General features: G+C 33.8%; 1 protein-coding gene across 2 annotated transcripts in view; it reads right to left on the reverse strand.

Moving 5' to 3' along the window:
• Nucleotides 1-2,021: 2,021 nt before the first annotated feature.
• Nucleotides 2,022-16,852, reverse strand: part of Aldh1a1 (aldehyde dehydrogenase 1 family member A1) — an 87,317-nt gene continuing 72,486 nt past the window's right edge. For both annotated transcript variants that reach the window (XM_048806913.1, XM_015492931.2), the window contains 4 exons: nt 12,396-12,560; nt 9,227-9,384; nt 7,188-7,262; nt 2,022-2,606 (listed from right to left, as the gene is read on the reverse strand). In XM_048806913.1, coding sequence (XP_048662870.1) covers nt 2,534-2,606; nt 7,188-7,262; nt 9,227-9,384; nt 12,396-12,560 — 471 coding nt within the window. In that variant the 3' untranslated portion in view covers nt 2,022-2,533. The remainder of the gene's footprint in view (nt 2,607-7,187; nt 7,263-9,226; nt 9,385-12,395; nt 12,561-16,852) is intronic.

The raw sequence follows: 16,852 nt of genomic DNA on the forward strand, positions 1-16,852 counted from the left end.
TATTTCAAAATAAATCCAGAAGCATGTACACTGAAAAAGAATAACAGAAAGAAAGAGAGAGGGAGAGAGAGAGAGAGAGAGAGAGAAGCAAAGAAAGAGAGAGAGAAAAAGGAAAGTCATGAGAAAAGTTTAAAAAGAGAGAAAAGCCCATAGACATTTAAGAATCTGTGATTCCCTTTCTTAACAGTGAATTTGAACTTCTGTCACTTGGTTTAGTATTTCAGGAGATGAAAATATTTTCTACCATGTGGACATTGAGGACAATGAGATCATGTTCATTACCACAGAACTGAATTTTTCATAAATATTCCTTATACATGGACTAGTAAGATATTCTTTAACTTTTCAACATTTTAAGAATTATTGCCAGTTTGGCTTTCATACAAATAATGAAATACAAATAATGTCCAGAGACTCAGGACAAGCCAATATAAAACAGATATTTTCTGTTTAATCCTGTAATGTCTTATTTATACAATGAAGATTTAATTTTCAAATATTTAAACTCGCTTCTGGCTTTTGTTATGTTCTGTGTTCAACCCTTTTGTTATACATTTTGAAATGTTCTGGTAGGATGCCATTACAATATTAACTTGTCTACCTATTAATTTATTTGCACATGGATTCAAACACATCTTTTAAAAATGTAGGGTTGTCTAGTTTTAGGTTAATGCAATTCCGTTCTGTACTTGGATATTATTCCTTCTCAGTGTTCAAAAACTTTCAGTTCTCCCTAAGATTTAGGTTTCTACAATTTTCAAAATGGTAGTTACGTCTCAAATCATATAAGGTAGTCCAAATTGCAAATCTTACAGGCTCATACAAGTTTGAGAAACTCTTTGAAAGTTGAGTGAAAACGATTTCAATTCTGAGAAGCGATTTGTTTTCATTCATTCTTGCATTGTTATACTGACTACGGTAGTTATAACTATAATGTCAGTGTCATTAGGGTGTCTGTTAATGTAAAATGATAAACTAATTTGTGAAACAAAATCACCCTAAAGATCTTAGTTGTTGGACTAGAGTATTTTAGAATATGTAGAGTAATACGTAGGCTCTTGATTTTCCATGGGCCTAAGTCACTTCCCAAGGGAAGCATAGCAGGGCATAATGGAAGCTTGGTGCAGGTAGTTTTACATAGAGGACATTTTTCTAGCCGCTCCCTTCTGATCTTTGGAACACTAAAAGCTACCTCATTGCACAGAACAACATGGATTTCTTAACGTATTAGCGTTAGATGAGGCTGAGAGGAAGGCAAGCTCTCTGGTAAAATAAATTTAGAAAACATTCATATTGAAACAAAAGTAAATAGGTTTCAGGACTTCTCAGAACCTAGAATATGAAGCTAATGTGCAATTTGAAACTCCATAACCCACTTGAATCAAATGTATGAAATATGATATGTCAAGAACTATGTAATGTTTTGAACAACTAATAGTAAAAAAAGAAACTCCAAGAGGAGAATATATTATATAGACTATCTCCAAATTTTCTTCAATGAAATGTGTCTGAGAGATTACATGTAGAATCTTTTCCCCTCTTATTCACTGCCAATCTGCTCAAGACAAATTTCTTCATAAAACCATTTCCAGGTCCCTCAATTAGACTTCATCACTACCCCATTACTACACTGTAGGGTTTTCAGACTCTTTATTTCTATTTTATAACCTCTTTGTTTGTTGGGTGGCAGGGATTGTCTTTGTTTTCCACTAAATTAAAGAGCCTGGAGATAATGGGCCATTCACTATTCACCTGTTTTGTACAACTCCTTTGCCTAGAGCTTGTAGGAACTCAATAAATGTTTATGAAAGTCTAATCCCATCTATCTTGAATGTGTGTTATTTATTTCAAGGATTCTACTGGGAAGTGAACTATGCTTCTTTACCCATTTGAGAATGAGTGGATTAGATTTTTATATTTAAATTCATCTTTAGGCTTAATTTAACACTGTTTTTGATAGTAGGGAGAGTAAATCACCATAATCCAAACATACACCTAAAAGAATCTCAAACTAAATAAGATTCATGCAAGGTCATTTTTTATTAAGCTTTATATTCAGATTACACCTATGTATTTTATTTGACAAGCTGACATAACATTCTAGAAAACACAAAAAAGGACTTCATCCCTACCAGGAAAAGAGCAACTTACTCTGCAGTTAGCATGTATATTAAGTACTTTAGGGAGTCATTAGGGGAAAGAGGCTACACGACTACAACTTGTCTTCTGTAAAATGATTATTCTGGACCAGTAGCTACAAAGAAAACTACATGACTACCACAGAATCAGAGATCTTACATCCAAATCCATCCTTTTTCTTTAGACTAGGACTTGGGAGTCACATAACAAAAATCAAGTTATTCTTTCAGAATAAGCTACATGTCAAGCTTTCTATGTGCAGTATTAATACTAAGGTGATTAGCTTATGTTTAAAAAAATCAAAAAAGAACATTTTTCTATTTAGACCCCACGTAGTAGTGACTATAGGAGATGCTTAGTAATTGAAAAGTGTTCTGTCCATTCTGGTGTATCTTTACGAATTCTTCTGAGAGATTTTCATGGTGACTGTCTTGACTTCTGTGTATTCATGGAGACCATATTCTCCCCTAGAGAGAGGGGGGAAAAATACTTGTAAATGCCATTGAACATAACAGCATAAATGTATGATAGTCACTGAGGTGGTACAAGTCACTCTTGCTTATCTCAGAAGGAAATGTGGAAACTATTTCTATGCAGAGAACATTTCATGTAATAGCTAGTTGACCATAAGTTGTCTGGTTATGCAAAAAACCCCTTGTGGAGAAAATTTCTTAAAAATGTCTTTAATTTTTTGAAAATATAAAAAATGACACAAAATATCTTTCATTTTAAACAATTAGGCACTTTCAGTTGATATACATAGAAATTATCCACTTTTGACATTTTTTTCTTTTACTTAACTATTAAAGTTCTAACTGCTCAAAAGATAATTCAATCCTATAAGACTTTTCTCATTTCTAGTTTGGTTTCAAATAAATTATATATATATGGAGAAATAGCCATAATCACTCCAGTGTACCCAGTAAAGCTATGCATTTACTAGGTACAGTTGGCACAGCAGTAGTGAGGGGTAGAAAATGCTCCTATTTCCATCTGCATTCTAAGTGCCAACACTGGAGCAGAGATTTAAAAACCAAGGGCACTGTGTTACTAACACATTGGGGTGTACATATCACTATTTTGGGCTCTTTGATTTCTCATCTTAGGCAGATGTAGTTTCAGTGATATCTTTTGATTCATGGCAAAACAAAAACCTGATCTTCATTGTTGGAATTTTCTTTCCTTTTTGATTTTTTCTACATTTTCTTTTTAAGGAGGAAAGCTGTTAGAGATTGGCCTACATTCAGGCCTTTGAGCTTTTTGCAGATGTTGGTTTTCCTCTTGGTACAACCTCCTCTGTCCTCCCCACATGCTATGTTGCTCCTAAGTCCATCCCAAATGACCAGCAATGAATACTAGTTGATCTGTTTGTACCCTGGTTTCTTGTTATCAGTTCTCTATCTCCCACCAGTTTAGGAAACTATGATTTACCCTTTTTTGAAGAGAACTAGAAGGATTGGCTCAGTTATTCTCTGTATGGTTTTGATGAGATTAAATTGCATATATATTAAACTATTCTTAAAACCATTACACCTATGCACATGTAGCTTACAGAGGAATAAGATCTTGATCCTTTCCTAAGCCTCCCTCTTGTGATCTAGACAGGTATGCAGAAGACATCTTTTGCTCTTGAAAACCTAATCCCCTTATACTGATTATTTTCTTGGGCAATTAAGCTTTTAAAAATACCTTCTAAAAGCTTCAATGAGCATGTTTTTCAAAGTAATTAAAGGGTTTAGACTCAGCTGTCTGAAACCCATTAAAAGATAGTATTTTAATAAGCATTTTATCTCACAGAGGTAGATAAATTAACCCATGATTTTCACCAATAGACTTTTCACTGTATTTTGGGTTATAAGGGAAGTTGGAACTCTCAGGAGAATAATGAGTGTGATTATTTTCATACTCTGTTAGAAACAGGTCAGCTTTCTTAGGAATGCATATATCTATGATGGATCATAAAAACATCTGCTTACATTTCTCTTTATCTTAAGTGTATAAGCTACCAGTTCTGTGCTTTGAAAAATCTTCAATATACAAACCACCAAGTCCTTATTCAAATGCTGTTTTTAATTCAGTAGGTGTGAGTTAGGTCTGAGACCCCACTTCTAATAACTTTCACATTGATGCTCATGCATTTCATCCATGGTCCATACCTTAGGGAAAACGGTACTACTAATAAGATATGTCCATTTTTTTCCTTTACACCCAGAAATGAGCTTTACACTAATTAAGCAGGCCAGAGGAAATGTGTGCTGAATTGAATTAGCAAATATAACCAAGAAAAAAAAATGTTCATTTGAGTTCTTGCTATAAGTCCATTAATAACATTTCCTCACTCCCCTTTTTTGAAAGGGACAGGAAAAAAAGAAATACCTTTGTGATGTACTGAGAGCCAAATAATTTGAAATGTCCTACTAACCTAGTCTCAAGTGGTCTATGTTAACCTACGTGAAAATGAGTGTGATTTCACAAAGAGGAATTTCTGCCATTAACCTATTCCAGTGCCAACACTGGAGCAGAGATTTAAAAATCAAGGGCACTGTGTTACTGTCTAACACATTGGGGTGTACATATCACTATTTTGGGCTCTTTGAGGACTTTGTTCCCGACTGATTGATTCTGCCTTTCTACTTTGGAGGGAAAACTATAATTTAACCCTTGAGAGTCATTTGAGGCTTTGAATTCAGTGATTATTTTGAAACATCTTGTTGTGAATGACTCATTTATAAGTTTACCAGGTTTTTTAGATAGACTTTAACTGTAGCATTCTCAGATGGATTTTTGAAGTTAAAAAAATAATAGCATAACTTTCTTCTTTGTATTTTAAAGAAGGAAATTATCTAGACCCACATTATAGATTTTAAGGAAATTATGGGTGATTTTTTATTCTTATTTTCAGTCCTTCTATTTAATTTCCTAATGCTTTAGCTTTAAAGTTTGACCAAATTGTATTCAACAAAGTTGACATGTTTTGTCTACTTTAGTTACTTCATTCCTTTTGGTTGTTTTGTCAACATTCCCAGGGTAATGTGTTAGATCGCTGGGCCAGCAGTGAACTGTCCTTCAGAGTAATCTAACTTTGTAATAATAGCTTTGTATACAAAGTAGTTAGTTCTGCCAAGAAATTCTCTAGTAGTGGACATTATAAGGAGAGGGAACCAGGGAAGAAAAAAAACAAAACAAAACCTATGTATGGCTTTTTATTACTCCACTAATAAGATCCAGCTGATTTCCTCAGATTCAGGACTTCTTAATCTAGATCAAATTTATCTTTGTAATAATGTTTCTCACCCCCATAAATCCATACCAACCACCCACGTTCACTAGCCCCTCAACATCCCCAATGCCCATTCCATTCAGGAATATGCTTTTCTCTACTTACTGATGTCCTACACAAGCTTCATGCCCTAGATGAAGTCCTGTCTTTACTGTGAGGTCCTTTACTCTATCAATATCATTACATTTTTGGCCACTAAATTCTCACTGGGGTTATAACCACAGAATCTTAAGCATGGGAAGGATCTCAAAGATGTATTTTCTTCTCCCACTCCTATTTTTATCCACAATCCCTCACCTTTTGTAACAGATGAAAATAGTGAAAATTAGAAATACAGTATTAAATATTAAACTCTCTTGGTATTCAGATTTTCTTTCCCTTGATACTCTTTCCTCTGGACTTTCAACTACTTTCCTGACTTCCTCAGGCATGAACTCCCACTTTATTAATAGTCCAGTACTACTGTTCAAACTGTATGTAGGTATTTTGCACTGTTTTTTTTTATATCTTCTTTCTGCCATGGCAGTTATTTGAAGAATGGAACATAGTGTTATGTCTCTGGGACTCATAGGACCTTATAACAGCAAGTACATAATGAACGCGTATTACGAAAGTGCATCCATCATTTTAACTTTTCTCCATTCTCTACCTCTCCAAAGCTGTTTGTTTCAATGTAATTTTGCTGATCAATTAAGATAAATAACAAAGTGATATCTATTTAATGCACTCATGACCTTTAGATATTAGATTCATTTTACCTGATATTAACAAAATGAGAAGATTTTTTCTATATTTGATTCCATACAGTTTGTATGTGATATATGTTTTTTCTTTTCTTTTATCTTTTATTGATTTTATTTTTTTTAAATACACGACAGCAGTGGAATGCACTACAATTCTTATTACATATATAGAGCACAATTTTTTGTAACTCTGTATATAAAGTATGTTCACACCAATTTATGCCTTTATATGTATGTTTTTTCTTAATGGATTTTTATTTATCAGTAAATGTAAACAATTTTAGGAAATAAAATGGTTTAAACCATTTGAGCAAAATTAATCAAATATAGTGTTACTATTTTCTACACATACATATATATCTGCATATTTAAAAAGTCTATATATCTTGGTTTCTAAAGCAATGGAAGGCTCATAAACACATTTATGTATAAAAATTCTCAGTCTAGTCACAACTATAAAGCATGTTTTCTGTAGTCAAATTTCCCTCTGGGTTTATATTTTAGTACCCAAAATAACTCATTCAGTTAATTTAAAAATTTAGAGTCTGCATCAATAATATTTCAACAAATGAGAATCATTCATCTCAACACTGAACTTTTTTGGGATAACTGACCTAATTTATTTATCTAAGAAGTATTTTTAAATAACTACAGTGTTCTTCTATTTATATGCTTCTTAAAATCACCAATTTAGATTTCTTATCTTCTTTTTGAGAATGTTTCCCAAATGGATTACATTCAGACATACATTTAGCCATTCTACAAGTAGGCAACAATGCAATCACTGGTGTAAAGTGCTTAATAGGGTCTCTTATGAATATTAGGGGTTTAATAAATTATATTTCCCTTCTGCTGTTGCCTTTATAAACTCATGAAGTACATTCAACATTTAAAAAGCTATTTGGTGGTATGGATCTCAAAGAGAGAATAACGGCAGGTTTTATTTAAGGTGGTGAACATGAATTAGTTCCCTGGAGTGATAACCATCTAGATCAATATTTATCTCAATAGAAACTTATTCTTACAGTTCTCGTCCATTTCCAGACATCTTGAATCCCCCAAAGGGGCACTGAGCAGATACCACACTGTAGCAATTTACCCTGAAGGAAAAAAAAAGTACATTATAGATAATACTTAACCTATGAAATAACTCCTAAGCTGGGAATTTTAGAAATTCAAAGAACTGCATTTATTTTAATTTAATACATTCATTGAGTTTTTTTTAAACAGCAGTATAAATTAGAATCCAGAAAGTATATGGATATATACACTTCTTGGAAATAAATAGAAAGGTGCAACTATGTATATATGAATAGTCATTTGGGTAGTATATCATGTCCCTAAGAAGTGGTAGTATAAAATAGTATAAAATAGAATGGCTAATATGCTCTAGAAGGAAAGGATACAGCTTACTAGAGGCTGAGATTTGTTATAAGCATGTTCTTTACTGCTTATACTCAATGAGCTTTGTGATTTTTCTTGAGTTTTATGTACTTTTCAGGCTAGAATCAACATTCTTTTTCGATTGCAATGTGTATCACAATACTCATTTTTTTCATCATTTGGTTCAATAAATTACTTAAACAAATGCCTTGTCAGGAAGTGGATTTAATTATAGATTTGTTTATCAGATTTCACAAAGTGTTTAAAGATGCTTATATGAAGCAACATAATTACTAAAAAAAAGTGAGTAGAATTAAAGAAAAAAATACAATAGAAGATGGAGTGGGTTGGGGACAATTAGAATGCAATTTTGTAGGCCATGAACAATGCTTAGCTTTGAATTTCCTAGAAGCTAAAGTTAACAGCAAAATCTAATTACTTATATGATTCTCATTACACAAAAATAAAAAAAAATTAAAGAATACCATTTTCCAAACTAGTTTTCATATTTTCCCCTACTTTCATGTTATTATAAAAGGTAGTCAAAAAGATGAGAAGACCTCCAAATAAATATGTTGTACTTAGAAAAGTTTGATTATTACTTTGATTTTGAAATAATATTCAGGTGTTTTCTTATTTAAAAACTTGATATCCCAATTCCTAGAGTTCTAAATTCTCATTGTGCCACAGAGACATTCTGTTTCCCTTATCAGAAGGATAGTTTCTTAAATAAGTTTACAGTTTTAAAAAGAATCTTGTTTTTGCTTAGTTTAATTGTCATTTAAATTGGAAAATCAAATCCTTACTTTGAAATTAAGTATAAAATCCCAGCAACTCTGGATTTAATGATTGTCTGAGAAATACCAAGAAGCTATTAGGTCTGAGACAATGCCAGAACATTATTATGCTCTGGGATATAAAGCAATAATAATAAGATCTACTCTGTTTTAATATGTATGGAAATTCCTAATGAGATTCTCAAGCTATTCAGTGGAATGATGTGATAACAACTTTCTCCATCATATATTCAAGTAACATTCTGTTATTTCAAAATTTAAAAATTCTCAAACTTATCTCTGTTAAAATGTGCAGAAAACAAATTTGCTCTTTTGATTCTACACTGAAAATGAAAGTATTTAATATACATTAATAGAAAACTGAGGGTTATTTACTTAGAGAAAACTATGGTTTGAAATGCCTCCCTATTCATGTGTTTTCTTACTTGTAAAGTGGAGATGATACTATTTAATTAGGTCATTTCTAGGCCTATGTAAGATGATGCATAGACTGTGTTTGTAAGAATATTTAGTATACAGTAAGTTTTTAGGAAATGGAAATAATGTACATATATACAATAGTAATACTGACATTTATTAGCTCTTTTATCATAGAAATATTTTATGTTTATCACTAGCCATTCAGATTGACAAGGTGCTTGATCTCTTTTCAGAGTTTCTGAAAGAAAACCACCTATTATAAAAACAAAATAAAACAAAATCAAGTTAAAAAAAAACAGGCTTTTGAGATGTGATTCTTAGTGCTAGTTGAGCATTAGCATTATATGGGAGTTTTAAAAAAACTACTTTTCTAGCAGACAACACAATTTGAAATGAAATGTTCAAGTTAACCTGTTGAAGTGGCTAATATTGGAAAGGCATAATATAACTTCAGTCTGACTTACCACACGGTCCCTGCCTGTAGTGCGGAGGAGACAGTTATGGCTTTATTAAGATCTTTGGTAAAGATTCCTGCTGATAAGCCATAGAGAGTATTGTTTGCTCTCTTGATCACATCATCTAAAGATTTAAACTTCATGATTTGTTGCACAGGTCCGAATATCTAGAACACAAGAAATTAATAAAATAAATAAAGACAATATATTAAAACTAAGTATTTAAAATGATATTGCAGATTTTTCCCTCTACAGATAATGCTAAATTGGATAAGATTTCGTTTCTCATCTCAAACCTACATTTTGTTTGATTTTGTTTGTGTTTTTTTGGTACCAGGAATCAAAAACCATGGACACTTAACCACTGAGCAACATTCCCAGCCCTTTTTTTGTATTTTATTTAGAGACAAGTTCTCAATGAGTTGCTGAGGGTAACTTTGAATGCATGATACTCCTGCCTCACCCTCCCAAGCAGCTGGGGTAACAGGTGTGAGCCACTGCACACACCTGCTTTCAGACCTACGTGTAAGAATCAAAATTGAGATCTGTAGAAGTGAAAGGTAAAAACAGGTGATGACCATATTAAATTCTCTTTGGAACACCACAGGCACACATAAATAAAACAGTGTTAATTTTCTAGAAGTTGAAATTAAGCTCCCAATTACTTAAGGTTATGCATCAAATCATTAATTTCAAATTTCTTTGAATATATTTTAAATTCTTTCCCTAGCTTTCTTCATCTTTTGAATTACTGCATATAACAGCCCAAGAAAGCAATGCTTGCTCTATTGGATAAATGTATAGGTAATGATTCATAATAATATTAATGTTTTATATATTAGTGTGTCATTGACTAAAATATCAATTATTCTGTATTTGAATCTTTTTACAATTAGTCAAGATAGGTAAGACAACAAGGGATTTTATTCAGTTTCTGTTCTTATGTCACTTAAATATGCCAAACAGAATTCATTATTGCAATTCTGAACTACCCTATACTAACCAAAGTATGAGTTCACTGACAATTGATAAAAATCACAGGAAAGGAAACAACAATCACAATTTGGCTTATTACAGTCTAGACCTCTCTTGCTAGACTGTTGTTAGCACAGGCCACACTCAATTCATTCTGGATCCCAGCTCCAGGGAGGAGGAAAACAGTTGGATTTTCTCTGAAAATTAAGCTTACAATAAAAGAGAGGCTCCTCTGAGTATTATAAGATTTTTTTTCTGGGAAATGTGAATGAAGGTGGGCAAAAATCAGAAATGTCAAATGATTTTCTGGTATCCACCATTGATTTAAGTAGTATAAGGGGTATGAACCATTCAGCCATTCAGTAGAGGCTGAGGGCAAAGTCTAATGTTGTGAATTGAATCATGATGTTGTAACCTAGGAACTAGATAGATGTAGAAAAGCTACTACAATAAACACACTCATATTTTACATAATTTGAATTGAATACAGTACGTAGTTTCAGGCTTCCACTTTGAAGGAGCCAGATAGCTATTCTATCACATACATTATAGGAACACAACAAATACCTCATTGAAGATATTCCCGTAGTCCTCTCTGTTTGGTATTAATTGATATAAATAAGAACAATTCTTGTAGTGAGATAAAAACTTATCAATAAATGCAATAATTACAATTCAGTCGAGGACTGAAGTGATATGGAGAAACTAAGTAGGTTTGATTATCTATGTTTGCTTTAACTTTTGTTTTTCTTATTTATTTCCTCTGTTTGCAAATCTGATTTTGTCCTTTTCCCCTTGACTTAATAAAATTTGGGATGGGAGGGCGGTTTAAAGAGAATAACCTTCTCAGATTAGCCATCACATCATGGACATTAAGTACAAATTGACAGGATGAAAGGGTTATAATTGAGGACCTTTGAGTTGTCAGTGTCTTCTTATTGTAGTGTATATTACATGACACTTTTGTCACCCAAAGTCAGTTCATCTTCTCTGCATTTAATAAAAACCCTCATTGTCTATGAGGTAGGTTATTTACCTTCCTAAATGCAAATTAGTTCTTCCTAGTTATACATGCCTTCTTAGATTACATTTTTCTTAATTTATGTGGTTTGTACTCACCAAATGTTTTAACTATAAGATGTAACATATTACGCCATATAATTTTACGTATTATTATATATTAAATATACAATAAGCATATATTATGTGTAAATATAAGTATTTACTCCCTACATTTCCTCATTCTTCATGTACTCTTTTTGGGGGTTGGGGGTGCTGCTGAGGATTGAACTCAGGGCCTCATACATGCTAGGCAAGTGCTTTACCACTGAACCATATCCCCAGCCCCTTTCATGTATTCTTGGCCCCATATTTTTCAGGCATTATGATTCTTAATTTTGTGTTGTATGGTTAAATATTTAATGAGTGTATTATATTATACCCAATTAGTATATTTGTATGAATATGTATATACACACACAAAATTGGGAAATCTGACCACTAATAAACACAGGGCCAAGAGCATAGAGAGGATGGGGAAGAACGTGGAGATGAATGTAGAAAAAGACCATAGGGCAAATATGGCATCACTAGGTAGGGCTGAAGCACTTTTTGTTTCATGATAGAAACACTGAAGATCTGCTCTCAGCAATTGTCATGTATACAATATGTTGTTATTGATGGGAGTCGTCACATTGTCCGATGGCTCTCTTGATATTATTCCTTCTGTATGACTGAGATTGTGTGTCCTTTGACCAGCATCTCCCCAATCCTCTTCTCCACTTCGTATCCCCAAAGTCTCTGGTAACCACCATTCCACTCCCTGCTTCTGAGTTGGACTTTTAAAAATTCTATATATAATTGGGATCTTTCAGGATTTGTCTTTCTGTGTCTGGCATATTTTACTCAAAATAATGTTCTCAAGTTTATTCACACTATCATGCAAAACCTGTGACTGGAAGCACCTAATGATTGTTACGATCTTGGTCTGTTTGGCTGCAAGTTCTTCACAGGCTCAGTGGACTCCTTACTGTTTTTATTATTGATCACCAGTAACTTCAACCTTTATCAACAGCAGAAACAAAGAGTAACATTTACTGAGAAAGATGTTCAAAGAGCTGGGAAATTTAAAGGCACAGATAGTACACACACCTGCAGACAAAGTGTGGCAATAAAGGGAACAGAACAGAGTGAAACCATTTACCTCCTCTTTGGCGATGCGCATCTCATCTGTAACATTAGAGAAAACTGTGGGCTGGACAAAGTAGCCTTTATTCCCCCAGGGGCCTCCTCCACATTCCAGTTTGGCTCCTTCTTTCTTCCCACTCTCAATGAGGTCAAGTATTTTATCATACTGTTCCTTGTCAATCTATTTGAAAAATATCACATGAAAAGAAAAAAAAATCAGCAACTTATAAAGTTATGGGCCTGTTGATGAGGGCTTCAGTGAGCTAGTCTATTTCTATTAAATCTGATATCGAATTTTAAAAGCTGACATAGGTTCATATTCATTCTCTGGGCACATTTACTTCTCATGAAATTTTAGGAAGGAAACCTTGAAGATACCTATGTTTAGAATCTACAGTTGTGTGAAAAAGAAAAAAGAAAGTGTATTGGCACAGCAAACACATCTGACCCTTTCACACAACTGTCATTCTTAAAGAAAAGTTTGTTAATGATCTCACACATTTACCTGGAAATTGTAGTCCTAACTGAAATAAAAGGAGTGAAACGAGAAAAAGAAAGCTGTGATTCTGGCTTAATTAGGGCATTTGGGAAGCAGATGCCTTTGAACTTTGAGAAGACTCCTATATTTCTGTGGGGACTTTCCCATCCTGGACCATCCCCTCTGGCCTAGTCCATGACCTTGGATACCACCCTCAGGCCATAGGTTGGGCATCCTCCCCAGGTCAGGAGGTTTGATTTCAGTTTCTGGCCAGTCCCAATTTTCATCTTTATATTTTATTAAATGAGCCACATCTAAATATATGAAAAGTGTTACAGAAGTGAAATTTTTTGAATAAGATATTTATAGGGGAAAAGGAGTTAGAAGTTCTGGTTATAAACACCATGTCATGTGGATTAAAGGAAAACCAGGAGATCCAGGAGCTAAGCAGGGGGGTTGAGGGCTCTTGTTAGTTTAACTTACTTGTCCCTTCTCTCTACTTAAAAAGTGTTATTCTTTATCTTCTTTGACTCTGCAAATATTTCCCACCACCCAAGACCAAGAAAAAGCTTCCAAGAAGTCATTTCTAACTGTATGGGACTCAGCACTCCTATCTAAGTAGATTAAATGCTATCTTCAACCAGAAACTAGTTTTACAAAATTTGGCTCAATATTCGGTGCAGTGTTCCTGCAGGCTCTCCACTGAACAATATTCAATCATGTATCCCACAAAGAAAATCTCTTCATTCTCATCAGATCAAAGAAATCATAGAGTTGGTCTAGAAGAGAGATTTATGTTACTGTATACTAGTTAATACAACTAAATTAAGGGGGGTGTTAGATATTCTTTCTAGTTAAGATATTCTAGTGTCTCAGTAAATACTCAAGGATCTACGTGCCTCCATGCAAAGCTCCTCTGGCCTATTTCAATTTATTAATTGGACTATGACCTCAAAATCATAATTTTCAGTTTTTATTCACAGTATGCTTCCCAAGTCATAATGTTTCCCACTCTGTGACCAGAGTGGTTCCCAGGTGACCGTCTAATCCATGCATATGCAATCCAGAAAGACACTGAAAGGATTTATTTGTTGGGAAACATGTGATCTCTGACTTCTAAAAAATACAGGACTGTATATTGCAGTGCCTTGCTACTGCAATGTGCTTCTAGAGCCAGCAGCTCTGGCATCACTTGGAAGCAACCTGCACTTCCCAAGCCCCCCTCTAGATCTACTAAATCCTTGGGTGATTCAGAGGCACAAGAAAGACTGAGAAACACCATGCCAGAGCTTGGGACTTGTGACAGAAAATTTCAGCTATACTTTGAAACACATCCAGTTTGGCCTAGCTAATTTTGATTCACCATAAATACAAACCTTCTTCAGAAGGTTTTGGATTCATCAATGATGAACTTGGCTTTCTTTGTGAATCTTAGGCACTGTTCAATAATGCTTGCCTGTAAAGGAATTCTTTGCTATGAAATGAGTCATTGGCCATGGGTTAGTCTATGGCCATTACTGTGATGGTCTTAAAGTATATATTTTAGTGTCTTTGAAAGTTCGCTCTTTGATTCTTTAGACTCGGTAGGTTGAAGAAGAAGAAGGTAAATTGATAAAAGACACATTCCTCAAAGTATATGGAAACTAGACCAACAAGTTCAATGAAAGTAGATGTCTAAAAAATTGATCTTTACAATTATTGCCAGGTATAAATACAGGCATGTGATTTTCATTTAGTTAACAGCTATCTGAGAACACACAGTGAACCAAGCACTCAGATGGAGACATTCTATAGATTATCTCATTTCACTGCAAAATGATCCTTCAAGATTAATTTACTAACCCCATCTTACAAATGAGGAAAGTCTAAGGGAGGTTAGACGTAAAATTCAGTGTATAATTTAAAGGCCTATGTCTCCATACCATGATAAGATGCTACTCTGCTGTTTTTAATACATTTTATATAGATAGCATCACTTTTTTTTCCAAATGAAAACACTTATTTCCAAGTTTTTAAGGAAATATACATTTTGTTCTATGAACCAAATAGGAAAACCACTTTTATAAAGAAACAATATACACACATGAACACACATACATAAAACAAATATAAATAATATATACTATGTTGTAATTGCTTCAACATTCAGATACTTTAAGTTCTTAATCTTCAAAATAAGAAAGGAATCAAACTTCTTTTAGAAACTATTTTCCCTAAATAAATACTTTTGTTGCTTATATTCTCTATAACAATTTTATTGAGGCATTTAATGAAGAAGATTATGTAACTACATTTTTAAAGCCTCAGTTCATTCAAGCACCTGGGATGAGGATCTAGGATAAAGCTTAATGAACACATGGCTTTTTTCTGTATACTCTTTCTTATAATAACAGATGACAAATTTTTAGAGTAGAGAATCCCTGGGGACTTTTCAGTGTTTTGTTTCTCAAAGTTCCAACATACCTACTTATCCTACTTACTTAGCACAACCTGTGATAAAAATCTATTTATTTATAGAGATTAAAGTCATATTAATCAGTTAGATTATTGTATTACTTCCTCTAGGATCCTATGAACAAGAATTTTTCAAACCCTGTTTCAACTTCTTCCTCTTAGAAATAATGAGATATTTTAGCTCAGTATTTTAGACTATTGTTGAATTAAACAGATTTTCCTCCCTAGTTGTATTACCCAACCAATATTCTATATTAAATATCTTAGATATTCCCCTCGTCTTTTTTCTGTGTCTCCTTCTCTAATTGGAAAAGTGCTTTATGTTTATAAAGATAGGCAGACATAAATAATCACAAAGGAAAATTAAGAACCCTATTCCTTTTTGAAATAGGAGACTAATTTAGATTAGAATTGATCATATTTCTTGGAATATTTGATAAGGATATTTGAGAAGTTACCAAATATGATAAAAATTGTCAACTCTATGATAAAACTGTCAACTTCTTCTATGTAGTCATTAAACTCAAAGACAAATGCAAAGTACAATGAGATTAAGATAAAACAAATTACTACTTTATTTGCCAGTTATTTTAAGGCTTTTAGATTTCAGTATTTGGCACTGCTGAAGTCCTAGGATTTTCCTACCTAAATACTTGGAATGAAAATCTAAGACAGTCTTCTAAGTTACCCAGTTCATAAACTCCACAAGGGCAGGGAGCATGCTGTTCTTGTTCCTCCTGGCATTGCCAGATGACAAACTCAGGGTTTTACTGATAGCAGTGTTCACTAAATTTTGGTTAATTGAATTTATATTTGGCTTTGTGAGCAAGTCAAGAATAGAGTTTAGTTTCAGATCTACAGGATGGAACAGTATATAATGCTTAGTGTGGGCAATAAGGCCTGCAAGCTTAATGTCTAGTCTCTGGATCATAATCTCTTGGCACTGGCCCTGTGGACATTTTGGGCTAGCTGATTTCTGTTGTGGGACTGTCTTGCACATCAAAAGGTGTTTAGCAGCCTGCCTTGTCTGTACTCATTAGATGCAAGTAGAACTACATTTTCTTCCACCAAGTTGTAACAATTTACAATGTCACCATACATGGGCAACTAGCAAAGTTCTCCCTAGTTGAGGATGATTCCTCTACACCAGGTCCCCAAGGGATGGGAAAAAATCCAAAACTGAAGGTCCAGGAGTCTGAATAACAAACCATGACAAAGAACTGTGCAAGGAAGAGGGAAAGGTGACCTCTAATGAGAGACAGAAGCACTCTTATTGATAATGATTAGGAGTAAATGAAAAAAACTGGGAGCCTGGGGGATTGTTTGGGCTTTAACAACTGAGTTGAAAAATTTGTTAGAAACCAGCAGTCTAGGACCTTTGAGGACGTGTGTACAATCTTTAGAGTACACACATTAGGTCAAAGTAACTGAGGACTTTGCAGAGGATTTAGGGGTGTGCTAGATGTCTGCATCTGTGGAATGGCAGCTGTGATGAAGGACTGATTGTGTTTGAGAGAGAAAAATGTATATGAACTTCCAAG

Source organism: Marmota marmota, unplaced genomic scaffold, assembly GCF_001458135.2.
Source record: "Marmota marmota marmota unplaced genomic scaffold, marMar, whole genome shotgun sequence".
Classification (NCBI taxonomy): domain Eukaryota; kingdom Metazoa; phylum Chordata; class Mammalia; order Rodentia; family Sciuridae; genus Marmota; species Marmota marmota.